This window comes from Solanum lycopersicum, chromosome 3 (assembly GCF_036512215.1).
Source record: "Solanum lycopersicum chromosome 3, SLM_r2.1".
In the NCBI taxonomy this organism is placed as follows: Eukaryota; Viridiplantae; Streptophyta; class Magnoliopsida; order Solanales; family Solanaceae; genus Solanum; species Solanum lycopersicum.
The window spans coordinates 1,798,039-1,817,645 of record NC_090802.1 but is presented as its reverse complement, the minus strand read 5'-3'; the positions used below and the strand labels follow the sequence as shown (position 1 = coordinate 1,817,645).

At 36.2% G+C, this 19,607-nt stretch overlaps 1 protein-coding gene across 3 annotated transcripts; it reads right to left on the bottom strand.

The window, feature by feature from the left end:
* Nucleotides 1–1,064: 1,064 nt before the first annotated feature.
* Nucleotides 1,065–18,810, bottom strand: LOC101250369 (protein FRIGIDA-ESSENTIAL 1). 3 transcript variants are annotated; one of them, XR_002027243.3, is made up of 9 exons: nt 18,380–18,810; nt 17,889–18,029; nt 17,674–17,775; nt 12,444–12,611; nt 12,138–12,339; nt 11,774–11,994; nt 10,292–11,670; nt 10,059–10,195; nt 1,065–1,476 (listed from the first exon to the last, which is right to left on the bottom strand). XR_002027243.3 is itself a non-coding variant. In XM_019212757.3 (8 exons), exons 1-8 carry the CDS (start codon nt 18,624–18,626, stop codon nt 10,166–10,168), a joined length of 2,490 nt encoding a protein of 829 aa, XP_019068302.1. In that variant the 5' UTR covers nt 18,627–18,810; the 3' UTR covers nt 9,632–10,165. The 3 variants fall into 3 exon arrangements, 1 of the variants encoding a protein (XP_019068302.1); XR_002027244.3 differs by lacking the exon at nt 1,065–1,476 and adding an exon at nt 5,590–6,102; XM_019212757.3 differs by lacking the exon at nt 1,065–1,476 and having other exon boundaries at nt 9,632–10,195.
* Between the last annotated feature and the right edge of the window lie 797 nt (nt 18,811–19,607).

Here is a 19,607-nt window from a genome sequence, read left to right as displayed (position 1 = left end):
TATATAAGTAAATACTTAAATTATACCGAACTTAAACAAATTAAGTCACTCATTTATTATATCTATGAAAATATTATAGGACTACCCATCCTATTTTTATTATAATTTTTAAAAAAATTTACCATTTAAAAAAAGATATTATAAAAAAAATTGGATAAAGTAAATAAATTTGGATAAGGATGATTTGGGACCCATCAAAGAGGATGAGTAAGGTATGGGTGGCTAAACAAGTGTCAGTTGTCAGATTAAAATATTGTCCTTTTCTTTAGCTTTATAATAATGGAATACTTGGCTTTATTCGTATGACGTGTTTATATTAAATTAATAAAATATAATAACATAATTTAACATAATTTCAAAAATAAAGTTGAAATAAGATAGAATATAACAAAATAAGGTCTAAAAAAAAATGAAGAGAATACTTTCAATATATTAACTAACAGAATGTATTTTCAAAAGAAGTTTGAAAAAAATAAAAAAACAAAAAGTGATGAATACGCCGTAGATATATTGCTTTAATATAAATATTCTTTATTCCTAGCTACATATATTTCCACTATTAAGTTATGATTCATTAATACATATTTATCTTTATGAATTGCTTAAATATAAATATTCTTTATTTTCTAGTTATTCGTTCATTTTGATAGATTATGAAAGGATAAAAAATTTTTACCTAACATATAATTTATCATTTTTTTCTTAATAGATGTGTTAATTCAAAAATGAACAAGTAATTATGGATATAGGAAATATATGTCATAGATAAATATTTAATTTTGGAACTAAAAATTTCATTTACTTCTTCTTTTTTGTCAATTTTACAATATCAATCCATGTATACTTTTTCATACTTTATCTAAAAAAGACTTAAATAATGTCACGTAAATTACAACTGAGCGAAAGATAGTAAATCACAAGAATAGAGCAACATCATCCTTCGATTCGTATCGATTGATATTTGATGAATTTGAAACTCTTTTGTAACATGACTAAGGGTTAAAAAATGTCAATTTCAAGCTTGGTTTGCTGGAAGATATGGATTAAACTACTCCAAGAATAAATTTCTAGTTTTGTAAAATAGTTAAAATGGAATTGAGTACTATACTTTTTCGAGGCACACATACATAATAGGAATTCCTTTCTCGTACAATACAAAATTGAATATGAAAAAAATACTTCTTAGAAAATCTTTACTCATAGTCTGGCGAGATAAGAGTAATAATCTCATGATATTGCATAAAATTAGAGATATCAACACAATGACCATACTCTACGACATCTTACACGAATCCTTCACAAAATGTTGTCGAATTCAGATCCTCCAAAAAAAGATGTTTTTTTGTGTGTCGAATTCACCAAAAATGATACTGGTTGGTTGTCAGATCCCCCAAAAGTTAGCAGTTTTGAAGGATCCGACAAGGATGCAGCAGTATTTGAGGATCCGAGCAACATAACTTAGCGATACCATCACGCCTGAAGTCCACAATCATGGAACTTGCTTTAGTACTGTGCAGCTAATAACAGTAAAAGGATGTATAATAGCAAGAAAAGATATAAAGCAAAATGATCAGATCTCCAATGATAGAAGCTACAACAACATACATGGTGTAGTCTTAGAACGTAGGGTCTGGAAAGGGTAGAGTGTACGTAAATTTCATGCCTACCTCCGAGATAGAGAGGCGGTTTCCAATAGACAAATCAAGAAGTTTATTTACTTTAAAATATAAGATAGCAACTTAAAGGCAGTTGGAACCTCAACACACTAGAACAACCTTCAAAAGGTTCAATACCTATTAGAACCAACAGCACTATCTCCATGTCATTCAAATTTGCTGCAAATAACAGAATCGATGAAGAACTAAAGAGAATGTAACATTTCTTAGGAACATGACATTCTGGTGTTGAGAAGGACCGTGGGGTTTGATCCAAGCGTTCAATGTACACAAAAAGTAGTCATGGACTAAGTTTATAGCACCACGAGGATGAGCATATGGCACGAGTGTTTTTTCACAAGTCAATCGTAGACCAACCTGCTGTATCAACTACATAAAAAGTACTCAAGATGAGAAAGATTAGCAAACAATGTGTGCTCTCGAGAGGAGCGCAGCAATCTGCTAGGATGAAATAGAAGTAGAGTAAGAACTATATGTGTTATGAAGTAAACAAGTTTAACAACTTTAAACAAGAATTCTCCTAGATGAGTCCAGCATACTGCATTCCACATTAGTATCTGAAGGAGTTCCCACAACTTATGATTTGGTGTGTCCAACACTATACCACCATTCAAAAACTCAAAATGAATCAGTTAACAACTCATAACATGACGTTAACAACTTAAAAACAGATTTCCTATTTAAAGTTGTGATACCAAATGGACCAAACACATATCTTAGCAAAGGGCATGCCACGATCAACTGAAAGAGAGAATTCATTTTATTCCTCAGTGGAGTTATTGTGGTCTTGTTTCATGGATGTGTTGTTCCATGGTTGCAGCATTCCTGGATTGAGTCATTTGGTGTTTTTTCATGATGTGTTATTATTCCTGGATCAAGTCATTTGGTGTTGTTTCATGGATGTGTTGTTATACAATTGCATTTCTTGGATTCGAGTCATTCTGGTCTTCTCTATCAACTCTTCTGAAAAACATATTTTTCAGATTTGCCTGCTAAGAGCTATAACATATAGTATTCGCTAACCCATGAAATGATAACCTCATCTACCATCCTGGCTTTAGTGCTAATATTCACATTCAAATAGTGACAGGAACAAAATTCAAGTGCACATACAACAAAAGCACTACGTTGCGAATAATAGAATAGCATGCACTAAGGACCTCCAAACCCATCGGCACATAAAGATGTCAAACCCCACAAAGTAGTACCAACAGCAACATACCCAAAATCCAGGTGCACATACAACAAAAGCATTATGTTGCTAATAATAGCGTAACATGCACTAAGGACCTCAAACCCAACAGTATTACCAACAACAACATACCCAGTGTAGTCCCACAAAGTAGTACTAAACACCAGAATCCGAAGTATACCACAATTTCACCATTTTTTGGGATACGTCATAAACTATAATTAGTGTTCAGACTTATACACATAAATATTACTCGCGTGTTATTTGCTGAGGCAACAGGCTAAGGATAATTGTAAACTATACAGATAATCTTCAAGGTAATGAGTTGGAAATCAGAAAGGATCTTTAAGACAAAATCATGATGCAAACTAATAAGTCATTGTCGCCTCGTGAACATGGAGGCTTAGACAGTCATATGTTCTTGCAACTTGTCTGTAAAATTTACCATGAACTGTCACAGAACCCATCCTGAAGGGAAATCATAAATCTTTCTACATAAACAGCCTCACTCATTCGCTTTCCTTTTTCTTTGATACGTTTTGCTTCAACTCCAGATTAGAAAAATGCAACTTGTTATTTTGCTTTGCTTTATCAAAACATTGAGAAGACGAAAAATACAATGACAGAGCTTTTCAGCTATGCCTTTTATAAAAGATTGAATTAAAACATATAAGAATACAACATTACCATTTTCAAAAAAAACTTGGGCGTAAACTATGTATAAAGCCTCTCTGAGAATAATGATTGCATGGCATCTTTTTGCATGGCAATTTAGACCAGAGCAGAATAGGTGAGATGGTTTGGTATGTCAAGTTAAAGCATTGTGAGCTGGCCACGGATTGACTAGAAATCAGACAGTGACAGCTTCTAAGTTTCAGAATCACCAACTAGACAATAGATCCCAGCAAGTAAGTTCTATGTTTGGGCTTCCCAAGACTGTTGTAAATCAAAAATTGAGCATTTGAGCATATAGAAGAGATGAGTAAAACAGATAAAGAAGCAGAAGATTCACAAGTCTAAAGAATAGAACATATGTGATGTGGAAACAGATAAAAGAGAAGAACACAGTGACATAAAAGAACAGCAGAATGAGGAATAGGAGCACCAAACCAGAAGACAGACTAAAGAAGCAGAATATACACTAAAAGCAGAAGCAGAGAATAGAACACATGTGATGTGGAAACAGATAAAAGAGAAGAACACAGTGACATAAAAGAACAGCAGAATGAGGAATAGGAGCACCAAACCAGAAGACAGACTAAAGAAGCAGCATATACACTGAAATCAGAAGTAGACAGAGTCCTAAGTGTGATGCGCTGAGCACTTTGCAGGCTGCAGTGTTTCCAATTACCTCAACTAACACAAAGGGTACTCCTCATTTTCAATCTGCTAGTGGAACTGTAAAGAGAATACTCACTCAAGTTATTAACAGGAAATCGCTTCTTTTAGTTTCTAGTTTTAGAGCGTGAGGGGGTCACTTACAGTTAACTTGAATCTCCTTGTTACATAGTTAGCTTTAAACTTAAATACAAAGCACAGTTAAATCATGGTTTTTAACAAAGAAAAGTGCACAATAAATTAATTTTGAAATACATGAAGTGCAGGAAACGCATAATAGACACAAAAAATAGTTATATGACAAGACTTTATGAATAAGAGGAACTTAACATGATATCAGAAACTATGAATAAAAGATGTAGTTATAGGCGGATGGAGAAAAAACGGTGAGGCTTACATTATCAAATGCTTACAGAATCCCATGATAGGTCTGAGGAGAAGTAGAGGTATACAGAAGAAACATTGGAGAAGGTGATTAGACAAGAAATGGCACCCGCAGCTTACCAAGGACATGACCTTACATAGGAGGATATGGAGGTTGGGAATAAGGGTAGAAGAATAGTAGGTAATTCAGTGTTGTCTAATTTGTTGTTGGCACATCGTTTTATTTGTTATTGCCTCTGCCCTTTCTTTAATTAATTTCATCATGACTTCTTTGTAATGTATTCCCTTTTCATGCTTTAATTTGCTTCACTTGAGTCGACAGTCTATCAAAAACAACCTCTCTACCTTCACATGGAGGGGTAAGATATGCCTACGGATGTACACACCACCTCCATTTGAGAGATTACACGGGGTTGCTATTTCATGCAAAAAGGAAACTATTTATTTTATCAAGTAATAAGATTTTATAAACAAAGGGCATAAAACACCTGTGTACAAGGAGTATACCCAATCTTCTATACATATAAAGACCTCATGGGTGTACCAAAGGAAAGCTATTCCTTAGATGTATGCCATCAAAAAATTTCCTATTCCTCTCTCCGCACAGTCCACACAATTGCTAGTGGAGCAACAACCCACGCCCGGTGTCTTCTCTTCCACCCTATGAAGGTCCATCTAAAAGTAAAAGGAGACTGTAGTACAAAACATCCAGGATTACAAGAGGAATTTATTGGACTTGGAATTAGACGGAATCTACAGGACTGGCAAGTTACTACATCAATTTTGGTTTCATATTTTCGACTTATAATCCTGCTCCACTCTTGAGTACTCATCAAGTGGTTAAATATCTCAGTCATACTAGGTTAGTGATTGTTTAAACTAACTTGTTTCAATGAAGAATCGACTAAAATTCTTAGTCAGGTAATAAATTCTTTTATAAACAAAGGGCATTAAGTACCCTTCCCTTTCTCCCTGTTTCTCTTTTAAAGGTTGCCAGCATTATATACTGAATACAACATTACCAATTTCAAAAAAAATACCTACATAACAAGAACTCAAGAAGTATACCAAAAGGCAAAAAATCATACAAAAAATGACTTCCTAGGAGCAACACCGGATCTTCTAAACCTAACAAATGTAACCTCATGGGTGTACCAAAAAGAAATCAAATAATACAAAGCTATTCTTTAGGTATACATAGTCCTTCGCTATACTTTTTTTTGAAACTGGTAACTCACCTCAGCATTAAGGGCTATGATGGCCACTTCCAAAAAGTATTAACAGAGAAGAGAGAAAAAAAGAAGAAAAAAGAAACAGAACTTACATTACAAAGAACCTATGAAATCCACTAATTGGATTTCCTCTTCTATATTTTATTCTTTACACCAAAAACCCAAGGAAGAAATTACTTTCCACTGGCCTTGGAAGCTTATATGGAAGATCAAATTGCCTCCTAAGATTAGTTGCTTCAGCTGGTCTGCACTCCATGGAACTTGTCTGACCCAAGACAACCTGACCAGAAGGAAGTTTCAGATGGCTATCAGATGTTATATGTGCATGAAGGAAGCAGAAACACACAACCACTTATTTCTACAATGTCGAATGACAGCAAACTTGTGGAGTATGTTTTTAGCACTTTTTCGCCTCAAATGGGTCATGCCTCAGAATATCAGGGATGTTCTGATAAGCTGGGGTTGCTGGAAAGTTGATAGCACCATCAAGAGAATCTGGAAGATGATACCTGCATCCATTTTTTGGAGTATCTGGAAAGAAAGGAGTAGAAGATGCTTTGATGGAATATCAACTACCTACCAATCTTTAAAAGCTAACTGCCTCATGTTTCTATATGCTTGGGTTTATTTATCCCCTCTAGATTGCCCTGATTCATTTCTGAACTATGTCCGTTCCCTGATTCTCAATTAACAATGTAAAGGAGAGTTGACCTTTTGCTACTAAGCTTTTGTAACTATCATGCATCTACTTGATGCCTGCAATAGAACTAATTATATCAAAAAAAAAAAAAAAGACCTTCTGTATTGAGCATCTTTTCCTTAAAAATCCTCTGATTCCTTTCCCTTCCAAATCTTCCACCAGATACCTCCACCACTTCTTTTGACTCTTGTTGCCCTCCCCCCCCTCCCCCCCCCCCCCCCCTCTTCTGATCCAACAGCTCAATAAGTCTGCTGTGTATTCTGGCATACACCAGTTTAGACTAGCTAAATTGAAGAATAAAGCCCACACTTAGTGTTTTTACTCTGCAGTGCAAATGTTTGTTGGTTTCCTGCGCCTCTTAGCATAGTAAGCATCTAGAGGCTATGTTGATGCCCCTTTGCTATACTGATAAAAGCTCTTATATTGTTCTCTCCAAATAGTCCACATAAGTGCAAGTGGAGCCAGCCACATCCCATGCCCTGAGTCTTCTACCCGCCTTCGAAAAGTCCAGCCAAACAGTACTTCTTTGACCGTGCCTGTCATCACCCATTGAAGACAAACCAATACAGTAACTCCCATCACAAACTAACGCCATTGGGCAATGTAAAAGGAGGAGATTGACATCTTCACCCAAATTTTCGCACATTTAACACCAACCTACACATGTAAGCCTCCTATTCCTCAAGTTCTCGGCCATCATTCTCAAACCCAAAAACAAATTTTCAAAAATTTATAATTGGCCTATAAACTCCACTAAACTATCTACTTCCCTCACTAAATCTTGCTTACACCAAAAATACAAAAGACTAAAACATCTCATCTTGATCATCTGGGAGCTGCTAACCCCCCTTCAAAGCACCTCTTCTTTCCATTGTGTCCACTAGATGCAAGCAGGGACATTTTTCTACCAATCTTCCTTTGATTCTCTCTTCCCAATTACTTGCCCAGTGTGTTAGTACCTCAAAAGTGGTTCTCAGTATTGTCCAATTAACCCTGAGTATACAAACGAACATGTTCCACAGATTTGTAGCTATCTTGCAGTGCAGAAATAAATGGTAATTTACTTCAGCATCTTGACATATAGCACCTTGAACATGTAGCAAGATGAGATTTTCTCTCGTCTTTTAGCGAGAGATAAGATTTTATCTACTGGTGTTTTTACCTCACAGTTATAGATAGAATTTTCTTTATTTTAGGAATTCCAAATTCAGAGTTCATACTTTATATATATAAAACTTACAAATTTCTTTACTATACACTTTAACTTAAATAATATTTGATAAATTGATATCTCTCCATTTCTTTCTTATTCATTTTCTCTATACTTCCTTCTCCAATTGCTATTTCTGTCTATTTCTCGATACTTCCTATCTTGTTTCTCTTTTTGGCACTACATCATAGATAATTTCCAAATTCATAAGTCAAAGCCTAAGCATATGGCTATGGTCTCAACAGATTCCTCACTCAACAATGTAGGAACACCTAGCCAAAAGTTATAAGATCCATAATTTGTGTATACATAGTTGCACAGTCAAATACAACACTTTTTACTCAATATCAGAATGGGTGTCAATGAAGGCTCAATTGAGGCGCATTTAAGCCTTGAAGTTGAACATCGTTTTTGGTTAGCACTTAAAGCTCTAACAACAACGCAACTATAGTGGGAATTTTTCGCTTTTAGCCTTTGATAACATCAACATACAGATTGTGTCAAACTATTCCCACTAGGGTTGTGTATCGGTCGATTTGGTTCGGTTTTGAAGTTAATCGGTTTGACTTATCAGTTATTGATTTGTAGACATGCTAAACCATTATAGAACCGTTAAGGTATTGGCTAATCGTTTATTTTACTGTTAAACCGTTAAAATTTGACACAAATAAATTATGAAAAATCATTTAGAAACAAGGTAACAATCCGACAAACTAAATGAACCATGCACATGAGTTGCCAGAATGCATCTTGCTCAAAAGCAAACACTGTCACGTTGTAGAATAACCGAAAGTTTGAGACAACCTAAACTAAAAGTATGAAACTAAACTCTAAGTCAAGGACTTCATATACTAAATGGTATAAATACAATTATTTAATTTACTAGCGGGTTATCAGTTACCCCGTTAAGAAGAAACTTCAACAGTTAAGAACTGATACCCCGATAATTAAAAAAATCAAAAGCATTACCAAAACCGCTAATCAATAACCCATACCGGTGAACGAATAACTTTTTTTCGGTTCGCGTATCGGTTTCAATTCGATTTTTAACGCCCCTAATTCCCACTACAACATGTACTAATACAACTCAATCCCAAATCAGTTGGGGCCAGCTATATGAATCCTCATGGATCATGTTTCTCCAATCAAACTCATCTCAAACCAAAACTATATGCAAATACAAAAAAGTACTAAAGTTTTCTAAATTTACATTTCTGATAAATGGGCATTATATAAATAAACGAAGCACAAAGATTGTGCAGTGATTACATCAGGATCCTTGCAAGTTTTTTTTGAAATTTCCATACCCAATGACCTTCCAAGAACTCGGTCCGTACCTACTGTAGCCTGAGAGGTAACTGAAAAATTCTAAAAAATCTATCTACATCATATTACATTTTTTTTTACGACAAGGGAAAACCGCAGCCGCTACCCTTTTGGGTGCGCACGGGGTAAAACCCCTTTACCCCGCTCCTATGCAATAGCTCGCAAACCACATAGGAGAGTTAACCCGTACCAGGCTTGACGAGCTCGACCCAAAAGGCAAACCCCTTGCTTTCGCTGGCAAGGGGTTTCGAACTTGAGACCTCCAACATGTAAGTCTCAAGCTCAAACCACTGGGTCACCCCGAAGGGTACATCATATTACATTTTCATAAGGTATGTACAACCAAATTCAGATAACCTTTTCATTGGCCCAAGTCCCCATTAGAGAAGTACTATTTAAACATTGATTAGTGCGATAGGCAGAAGGTAAGTTTTCTTTTTACATATTTTACTGTATTTTCTTAGGTTGAAACCATCTCAAAGAAAAATCCATAAGCCAATGGAATAGACCATGATACCATTGTGTGCCAGAAGAATGAAATCAGAAGTTATTGAAACCTATGTGATCAAAGAATAAGAGAAAAGGAGCAGATATATTGATGACTTGATAATTTGATCAATAAATGACGCCTATTTTTAGGTGCCAAACACATACAAATATAATATTTGTACGACACGGACAACATTTAGCTTAAGACCTTAAACATTTTTAATATTCTAAACTAACAACACTCGATACTGTTAACAACATGAATCACCAAAACCTATTTAGGAACTGCCATTGCTATAACCCCAATGAGAAGTTACAATACGATAGTTGACTTCAGTTATGGACACAAGTGCTGCATCAGTAAACACAACAGAAAAATTCCTCCAACCCATAAAGGTAGCAGAAAAGTTCCTAGCTAAACAGAGAAAATCCGTACACAAAATAAAAGGTTCCGAAGTCTTCATTCTAACCCCTAGAAGTATCAAATTAGGCTCACAAAATTGGGCTTTACCAATTCACTATTGTTGGCAATATGCTTAGCATAACTGATTTAATAGATTCAAGATTTTCCATATATATCCATGCACCCTTATGCTGACCAAAGCTCATTTAATGTTATCACGATTTTCCATATTTTTCCACGTACGCCTGCAAACACAAATTACTTGTCAAATTAGTGATGAACAGACTTCACATGGACTGAACTCTTTAAAGCATAGGCATTATTTTCGAAGCATGTCTGACCTCAATGAGCTTAGCAAGTTTTTGCTGAGATAAATCAAGATACTGTCTGATGGATTCAGCTGTACCAGGAATCTGATTGGGGTGCAAAGAGTTGACAACTTTATTAATTGTCTTCTTGACTATCATCTTGTAAGCATCCTTACTCATGAGACCTTCACTCCAAGTTGGCCTTAATAGTTCTTTAACAAATTCTACAAGAGCAGCATGAAAATGCTTCATAACTCTAGACTCTTTGTTCACAGATCTGTCTGTCTTCCGGTCAATATCAATTTCAGTTCCGTGTCTGAGCCTCTCAGACTCTGATTGTGTCTTTTTTCTGGTCCTGGTGCGCGGTAGTTCAGTAGATAATTGTTTATCTGCTTTTGTGGCACCTCTGAGGTTAGCAGATCTTGAATACTTATCTTCTTTTGAAGAGGTATTGATTTCCTGATGAGCAACTGCTGTATCTGCTGTATCTGTTTCATTAGTAGACATATCTTTCTCGGACAGGTAGTCAGGCAATATATCCCTATGGTAGATATTACCAGAAATTGGAACTTCATTAGAGCTCTGTTCTGGACCCAAGGTTCCTGTTGAAACTGGATCAGCATTTGCCTGCATATGCTTGGTTACTACAGTCCCTCCTTTTGCAGAGGAAGACAATTTTGAGGGTCCATCTCCTACATTACTTTGATCAATACTATCACGAATAGGATCGTATAGACTTTCAGGACATCCAATCATTTGACTAAGCAAGAATGATGGTCGAAAAGGAACAGATGGCTCCCAATCGTCAAAAGGCGCCATAGTTCTATAATCAGATGAGTATCGTGTGTCCCATGATAAATCAATCTGAGAAAATTCAGTTTTGGAACTAGGAAATGCTGAAGACGTATGATGCAAAGAGGTGGATCTAGAAGAAGAATACTCTTGGCTACAATCCAAAAGCTTCTGATCATCAAGGGCATCTACGTTCCGCGAAGAAGAACAATGATGAGACAACCTATCTACAGAGTCATTAAAGACTCGCAAACCATGTTTTTCAAACACAGACCGGTTCCTCTTATGATTCGTATCATCCAAACCTGAGGTGTAAGGGGAAACTACTGTGTTTTGGTAACTGCCAGACAATAGGACTGAGCTAAGCTTTCCATCATGAAGGATATTCTTATGTAAGGAGCCATCTTTGAGTAATGGTGAAGAAGAGGTGCTATAACCAGCCAAGTGCGGTTTACATCCAAGACTCTCTCTTCTAAAGTCTTGGGTAGACGAAGGTCCATCTGCACGCATATGCAATTCCTCCTCACCTCTCAATTTCAGATTTTCTCCAGATTGAACTGCTGATTGTACTGAATCAGAAGAACCATCCAGCACTGATCTTTTGCCACTCTCTTCCAAACCTATAGGTTATAAGGAACCTCGTCCCAATTAGTTAAGAAAGGTTTCACAATATCAAAGTAAAGTACGTTAACAAAAATCTAAAGGATTACGGGTCAGGATTACCTTTGCCGTCTGCAAGTTTGCTTTTTATCATTGTATCATCTAGACCACCATCCTTATCATGGCTAGTCACATGATCCTTTATGTGAAGAAATCTACAAGAGTTCCCTTTGATGCACCAACCCCTTGCAAAAAACTCACATCTCATTGCTAATCTTTTGCTTTCTCCCCTAGAATCAGCAGCAGGGGACGAACTTCTTTGCCTTGTCTTGAGAACATCCAACCTGGAAAGACTAGATACTATCAACTTGGTTCTACTAAAACTATATGGAAAAGAACTTCCAATAAGAGACATTCAAAAGCAGCATAAACCCGCAACTTCCAACTACAACAAAATATACCAAGGAATCCGCAGTATAACTAAAACCTTGGTGATGTTTGCTTTAAATTGTCCATAGCTTCTTGATCACCTCCATCAGTAAACGGAATACCAATAGCCACCTTGCCAGAAACATCAGTCAATGTTTCAGCATCCAGTTCTTGACCAGAACGCTGGATTCTCTCTGTATTTGTTTTACCATCCTCAAATTCAGAAGCTTGAACATCAGAATCTATGTGGGTTCTTTTTCCTGCAAGAGCTCCAAATGGATCTCTGTGAGTCTACAGAATACCATAAACAATCTTTCCTTCAAAACTAACCATTGTTCCCATATGATATAATACGAGTTCTCACCATCTATCCTCTCTCTTGTTCCATCTGAATCAGAAATTCTGCAACTCTCATTAGCACCTTCAATCAAAGGGGTTTGCTGTGGTAAATTTGCTACAAGTTCTTGTTGAGAAGAAAAGTCTGATCTTAAGAGGTGTTCAAGCGCCAAAGCTTCCAGAACTTGGATACCATCTACAAGGAAGAAATATATCAATAAAGACTCTTTCCAATGTAAATGTCCCACCATAAAACACAAGCAAGCTCTCTGTGGCAGAACCTCCATGATGAAGTCAATCTGAACAGAAACAGAGGTTGCGTAATCCTAACAGATAAACCAAGGACACAGGAAACTTGGTGCATCCCAGAACGAGAACATCAGCACAAAACACAAAGAAGCACTTCAAGAAGATTCTAGACTCTTTTTTTTCTGGATCAACCCTACATTGAGATTAAGACTGTTCAATACACATGTAAAGTTGAAAGAAATTTCTACTGAATTATGAGGATAAGTAATATTAATCTGGGTACGGTGTTGTTGAGTGTTATTAATATTAATACCATGTTAAAAACAATGGAATCAACCTTCGTATGAGAAGACCCAAATATAGTAATATATCTGGACTGTATGACCTAAACACCAATACAAATAACACACATGAGGACACACGTCAGACTCTATCATGTACCTTTTTTATTTTTTGATGAAGATCCTGTTTTCTCCTCAGACTTGTATCCTTGACTTACACATCAGCCTTCCTGAATTCATACAATCTGTGCAGATTGTTTCTTATAGTAGATTGTTTGGTCGCCCCTAAATCTTTATGAGAAGTATGCCACCTTATAACATTGCTAAGATGAAATAATGTCTTCATGATTTGTTATTTATTAAATATCAATTCCAAGCTATATGTTTAAATCAAATAAAAACATAAAAATATCATAGTAATGGTATCATGTTCCCTAATTTAAAATGTGTCTTTATTCTCAAGTTGTTCCTGATCATGTCTACCATGCTTTAAGAGTCCTTTCTTATATTCTGAAATTCTTCTATAAATTAATTATTTTACTGAGGTCGTGTGAAAACCAAGATAGGAATTCAGCTAAACTGAAGGTGACCTTGTGCATACACCAATAATTCACAAAAAACAAGAAAGTCTATCCTACTCAATCTCCAAAGTACCCACATGGGTCAAAGGAAGAGCATCCCTGTGCATCTTCTTCTCTTTCTTCTGAAAGTTTAACAGTGCATTACATCCTTACTAGTAGGTAGGCATCAACTATGATATACCAAAGAGGTTCAGTACCATCCACCATATGGAAGTACCACAACTAACTTGTTACAGGCAGTGCTCTAATCTTGTCAATTGTTTGCATAAAGACTAGTAATATAGCTGTTTCACTCAGATTTTTGGCGATCAGAATACCCTCCTTACTACCTTACCTGTCTCGAAAAAAAATACCCTCCTTGGTCCTTACAGACAGTAAAAAAAACAAATAAACCTCTCTTGGCTCACTAAAATCAAAACAAAGAGATTCCCAAACCTGTATCCTCTCTTTAGGTTACCTTTGGTACTAGGAATTTCACCTAGAAGGCCAGAACAATACCACCTTCCATCCCAATCCCTAAGTACCTTCTTCCAACTTTGTGATGTTTTGTTTACAAAACATTTCATCAAGTTTTGGAATTTATGTCTCCCAATCTTGTGAAAATTTCCTGAACTTCAAATCCCAATAAATATGTCATCTTATGTCCTGCCTTGTAAACCTCATGAGTCATCATATCCTTTTGGCCAACATGTTGTAAATCATCAAAAAGGAAAGTATCACAATATCATCATCACACCACCTATCCCTCCAAAATCTGAAAAATTTCACTGCCAACTTTAAAAGTGATGTGATCGCTTAACTTCATATCTCTTCATGATATATCCCCATAGTCCACATCCATAGGGTAATAACATGTTTCTAGCCACCCGACCCCATCCTTGTTGTCATGTGTTATCACTTGCCCTCCACGGAGCCTATATCCAATAGATGAACCTCCAAGTCCACGTTCCAAGAGATCTGTCACTCGAGCACACCAAGCCTTTTAAGAGATGTGGTACCACCTTCCAATGCATTGTATGTAAATTTTTTATTGTATCTTACAACAATTCTTTGTAGCCTCTTCAACCTTTTGATACCACCACTAGTGCATGTGCATGAGACATGAATACACGAGAGCTTGGTCCTGATGGTTTCTCTTGGTGCTGGAAAATTCCAGCAGTGCTAGAATACGGTCAAAACCAATGTGATGGATACAACCGTTATGTTCCAACATAGAGGTGAATTCACAAAAAGTATGAATGGTTCGTGCATAGTCATCATCTCCAAACGGTTGGAGCTTCGAACATGAAGGACTATAGATCGATAGGTAGTATTTACCTCATGGAGAATTCGAGACAGGTGCCCCAATTCACACGGTTATAGGCTTAATCAATATCCAATTTGCACATCAAGCCGACTACCTCACCCTTGATCTTTGTATCTATATGTTCATTAGCTATTAAGGCAACATCCATAATCAGTCTTCCTTCCACAAAAGCCATTTGATGTCTCCACTTCTTCTTTTAGTCTTTCATCTAGTACTTTTACAATTCTTTTGTACACTCTGCCTAAAGTCCCTTAGTTCTATTGCTCCTGCTCTTTTAGGGATAGGGCTATGTGTGTAGCATTCAAATTTCTTTCAAATGCTTGGTGCTCACGGAATAATAAATTGTACCCATGATGTCACCCTAAACTACCTCCCAGAACATCGGAAAGAAATTCATACTGAAACCATCTGGGCCAAGTGACATATCAATTGCACATGACTTGATGTTCTACCATACTTCTTCCTTAAGCAAAGTTCCTCTGTAGCCACATCTGATCTTCTAATGAAATGATTTTTTCACCATGTATATTGATATTTAGTCTCCACTCTTCGGTAGTAGCTTTGAATGGCACTCTTGATTGCTTCCAGCTCAGTGATGACTTGACCTTCTACCTCTAATAAGTCAATGGATTGTATCTTTCGTGGGAATTAGCCATCCGATGGAAGAACTTTGTGTTCTTGCCTCCATTTTTCAACCATTGTACTCTTGACTCATTACCAATCTACGTGATTTCTTCCCTTTCCTATACCTGCCAAAGATACTCCAAGTTCTAGACAAATTGGAAGAAACTTCCTATGGCATGGCAAAAGGGAGCATAAAGATTTCAATTGGGTGAAATGGAACATGGTGCAACTATGGGGGTTAGAAACCTGAAGCTCCAAAAAAGCAGTCTACTCAAGAAATGGTTGTGGAGATATGCTAAAGATAGACCAGCCTTATGGAAGAATGTAATACAATAGAAGTATGGACAAAATGAGCAGTGGTGCACTGATGAGTCCACTGACACCTATGGAGTTAGACTATGAAGGATAATCAGGTTTTTCTTGTCCAACCCGAGGAAGGATATCACCTTTTGAGTTGGCAATGGTAGAGAACATCTAGACAGCTTAGGGATGGAACCTAATTTCCATAAGGTTTTTGATTGATTGGGAGGTTGAAAGAGTGATTGCTCTACTTGGCAGAATAGGAACCTTCACAATGACTATCAATGTGCCTGATATCATCAAATGCAGTCCCAACACTAATGGGAAATTGCAACAGTGTACAAGATAGGCCTTCTAAAGATGACAGGGAGAGATAGAGAACCCTGGAAAGCTACTTGAAAAAGTGTTGCACCTTAGTAGGTGCCATGCTTCTCCTGGCAAATAGTAAGAAAGACATGTCTCACCCATAAGGCATTATGGAAAAGGAAATATCACTTAGCATCAGTGTTTTAGACGGCAAAAGACGACAAAAGGCAAAAAGGGTCTGCCTCGCCATGAAGCAAGGCGCTCACCTTTTTGACTTAAGGCACCAATCAATACCAAAAATTTAAAATTTTAATTGCATATATAAATATCCAAAATCTTAATGGCAATAACATATATTAGCAAATATTTCAATTCAAAAACTACTAGTAGATAGTAGAAGTCCAAATTCACTATTTATGGATAAATAAATATTATATTGATTAGTATAAAACTAAATTAGGTAGGGAAGAAACAACTATAGAAAGATTAATTTTTTTAAAAAAAATATAGGCAAATTGCAGATTGCAGATTGCGGTGAGCAGAGCACTACAACAGAGAGCACTCCGTTCACTACCGCTAAAACAGAGGGAGTTCACTAGTCACTACCACAACCAACGAAAAAACAAAGCATAGTCTCAATACTGAAAAACAGAGTAGAGACTAGAGAAGAAGAAAAGAAAAGAAGAACTAGAAGAGAAGAAGAGAAGAACTAAACTCTGAAGAAGAAACAAAAAAGGCAACCTACAGTCGTACCTGAGCAGTAGTCATGAAGAAGGAGGTCTCCAGGGATCGCGCGATTTGGAAAAATCTAAGGAGAAGAGGAGGAGCAGTCTTGCGAAGGTACAGTCCCAAAAAACCCTAATTTGGCTTTTAATTATCAATCCAGATAATTAAAAAAAATCAGACCTAAAAAAAAAAGGGCGCCTATTACATTGCCACGTCGATTTCGCCTTCCGATCGTCGTGGTGCGCTGAAGTCGCCTTGCCTTGCAGGAACTAGGTTATAATTCCTCGTCTCGCCTTGTTACCAAAGGCAAAAGGCAAGCGCCTTTCAGGAATATGACAAAAAGAACAAACGGAGGAAACAAAAAGATAACGATAATAGATTGAAGCCTTGTAGAAAAGCAAATGGAGAACTATGTGAAGGGTAATAGCATTGAATAGAACGACAATAGTAGATCCGAGGCTAATCACAAGAAAGGCAAGTTTTAAATGTAAATTGATTTGTTTCTTTAAAAGGGAAAATAATGCACACTCTTATTGAATGTTTTTTTGTCATTGAGCGCACAGTCACACATACACGCACCCCAAAAACAACACAAATCAAAAAGGAAAAGGCATGCAAACTAAAAGCTTGAGCGAGAGAGTAAATAGCAATCCCAATATTCTCCCTAAGGCAACAATGTTCCATTTCTTCTCACAAAATGACAATGATTTGGCATGAAAAACAACCAGACAGAATAGCAAGCGAGCAAAAGCGACAAGACAATTGAAGATAGCAAGAGAGTAGACACCCAAGTATTATTTCCAAAAAAAAAAAAAAAGGAAAACATATTTATGATTAAGACATTAAGTATCAGCATACTGGAGTTGATAATACAAAAGAACTAACCTTTTTGATCATCTATATTGAGTAGACTTGATCCTTGACCTTTTTCTTCATCATCTTGTATTTCTTCTTCGTCGCCGTCGTCTTCCTCCTCTTCTACCTCTTCTAATGAAATAGCAGTACAATTAAAAATAGCAAAAAAGTAGATACCAATGTATTGTAATGATGACTAACAACTTACTATCAGCATGCTAGAATTGATGACACAAGGCACTAACCTTTTTTATCATCTACATTCATTGGAATTGATCCTTCACCTTGTACTTCTTCTTCTTCCTCCTCCTCCTCCGACACTTCTTCCTCTTCTTCTTCTTCTTCTTCTTCCTCCTCCTCCTCCTCCTCCTCCTCCTCTACCTCTTCTGATGAAATAGCAGGCAAGCAAAGAGCATACAGACAGTTAAAAATAGCACGAAAGTAGATATCCAAGTATTATTTTGAATAAGAGTAAACATCAAAAACAATTCTTATTTTTTGAGTTTCATACCTGAATCATAAGTGTGTGAATTTCCTAACTAAACTAGAATCAAATGATTATCGAACACACACCTCAACTATAAGTTTTTCACCTGAACATTTTGGTATGGTTCATGTATGAAACTCAACAAATCAAAATACTTAGGTGTGTTTTTTGACCTTTTAATTCTTCAAATAAAATAATGATTAACAACTTAGATATCAGCATACTGAGTTGATAACACAAAGCACCAACCTTTTTTATCATCTACATTCAGTGAAATTGATCCTTCGCCTCCTACTTCTTCCTCCTCCTCCTCCTCCTCCTCTACCTCTTCTTCTACCTCCATTTCTTCTTCCTCTTCTTCTTCTACCTCTATTTCTTCTTCAACTTCAACCTCAATTTCTTCGTATTCCACGTCCTCATCCACTTCAACCTCTGGATTAGGTATCGATGATGAACTCTTGATAGATGGATCAACCGCCGCACCGGAAGATGGCATCGGAAATGGCGCCGACAAGAATGAGGCGATGGCCACGGTGGTTCGAGGCGGACGGAAGCGGTACAGTGACGCCGAGTGATGGGAGGTTTAATCACTGCAAAATTCTTCAAAAGCTTATTGTTATCATTAAAAATATTTTCTAAATATTTGTATGTAAAACTATTAAAAAGTTTTAAACTATGGTTATATTATTGGGAAAATTTTCAGAGCAGTACACTTATCTAATTTAAATATTATTATAAATTAAAAATATAGTTCAAACTTGTCTTACAAGTATCTAATTAGGAACTTTCACACATAGCTAATCACAATAGTTTAATTATTCTTTATAGTTACAATTTGATAATTATGATTTGTAGTTACATGTTATAGGAACGAGAGAAACAAGCGAAATTGTGAGAAAGAGGAGAGAGGCGAGCCAAAGAGACAAAGAGTGGGACAGAGGTAAATTATATATGTATATCGGTTAGATAATTATATATTATACATATGTATTTGTATATATAGCAAACGAAATTGGGAGAGGGAGGAGAGAGCCAAAGAGATTGAAAAAGGAATGAGAGGCGAGTTGAGAGGGAAGAGAATAGGAGAGGTGAATTGTGTGTGTGTATGTGTGTGTATATATATATATATATATATATATATATATATATATATATATATATATATATATATCGGTTATTATATTTATACATATGTAATTGTATATATGGCAAGCGAGATTGGGAGAGGGAGGAGAGATGCGAGCGAAATTAGGAGAAAGGGGAGAGAGGCGAATAAAGAGGGCAGAGAGTAGGCGAGAGATGAGTTGTATATTTATTATTGGTTAGATAATTGTATATAATACATATATATTTGTATATCTGACGAATTTTACATATACAAACATGATTAATTATACAAACTCAAAATTAGCCTACGTAATTAATATATAATGTTAATCGTTAGTGGGCATTATATCAAACTATAGATATAATAAAT

Bases quoted from the DNA above. Each gene is read 5' to 3' on its own strand.
- LOC101250369 (XM_019212757.3), bottom strand. From the start codon at position 18,626: ATGCCATCTTCCGGTGCGGCGGTTGATCCATCTATCAAGAGTTCATCA. The intron at 18,030-18,379 runs GTTGGTGCTTTG...CTATTTCATCAG, and splicing joins GAATGTAGATGATAAAAAAG to AAGAGGTAGAGGAGGAGGAG. The intron at 12,340-12,443 runs GTGAGAACTCGT...GAGCTCTTGCAG, and splicing joins AACAAGAGAGAGGATAGATG to GAAAAAGAACCCACATAGAT.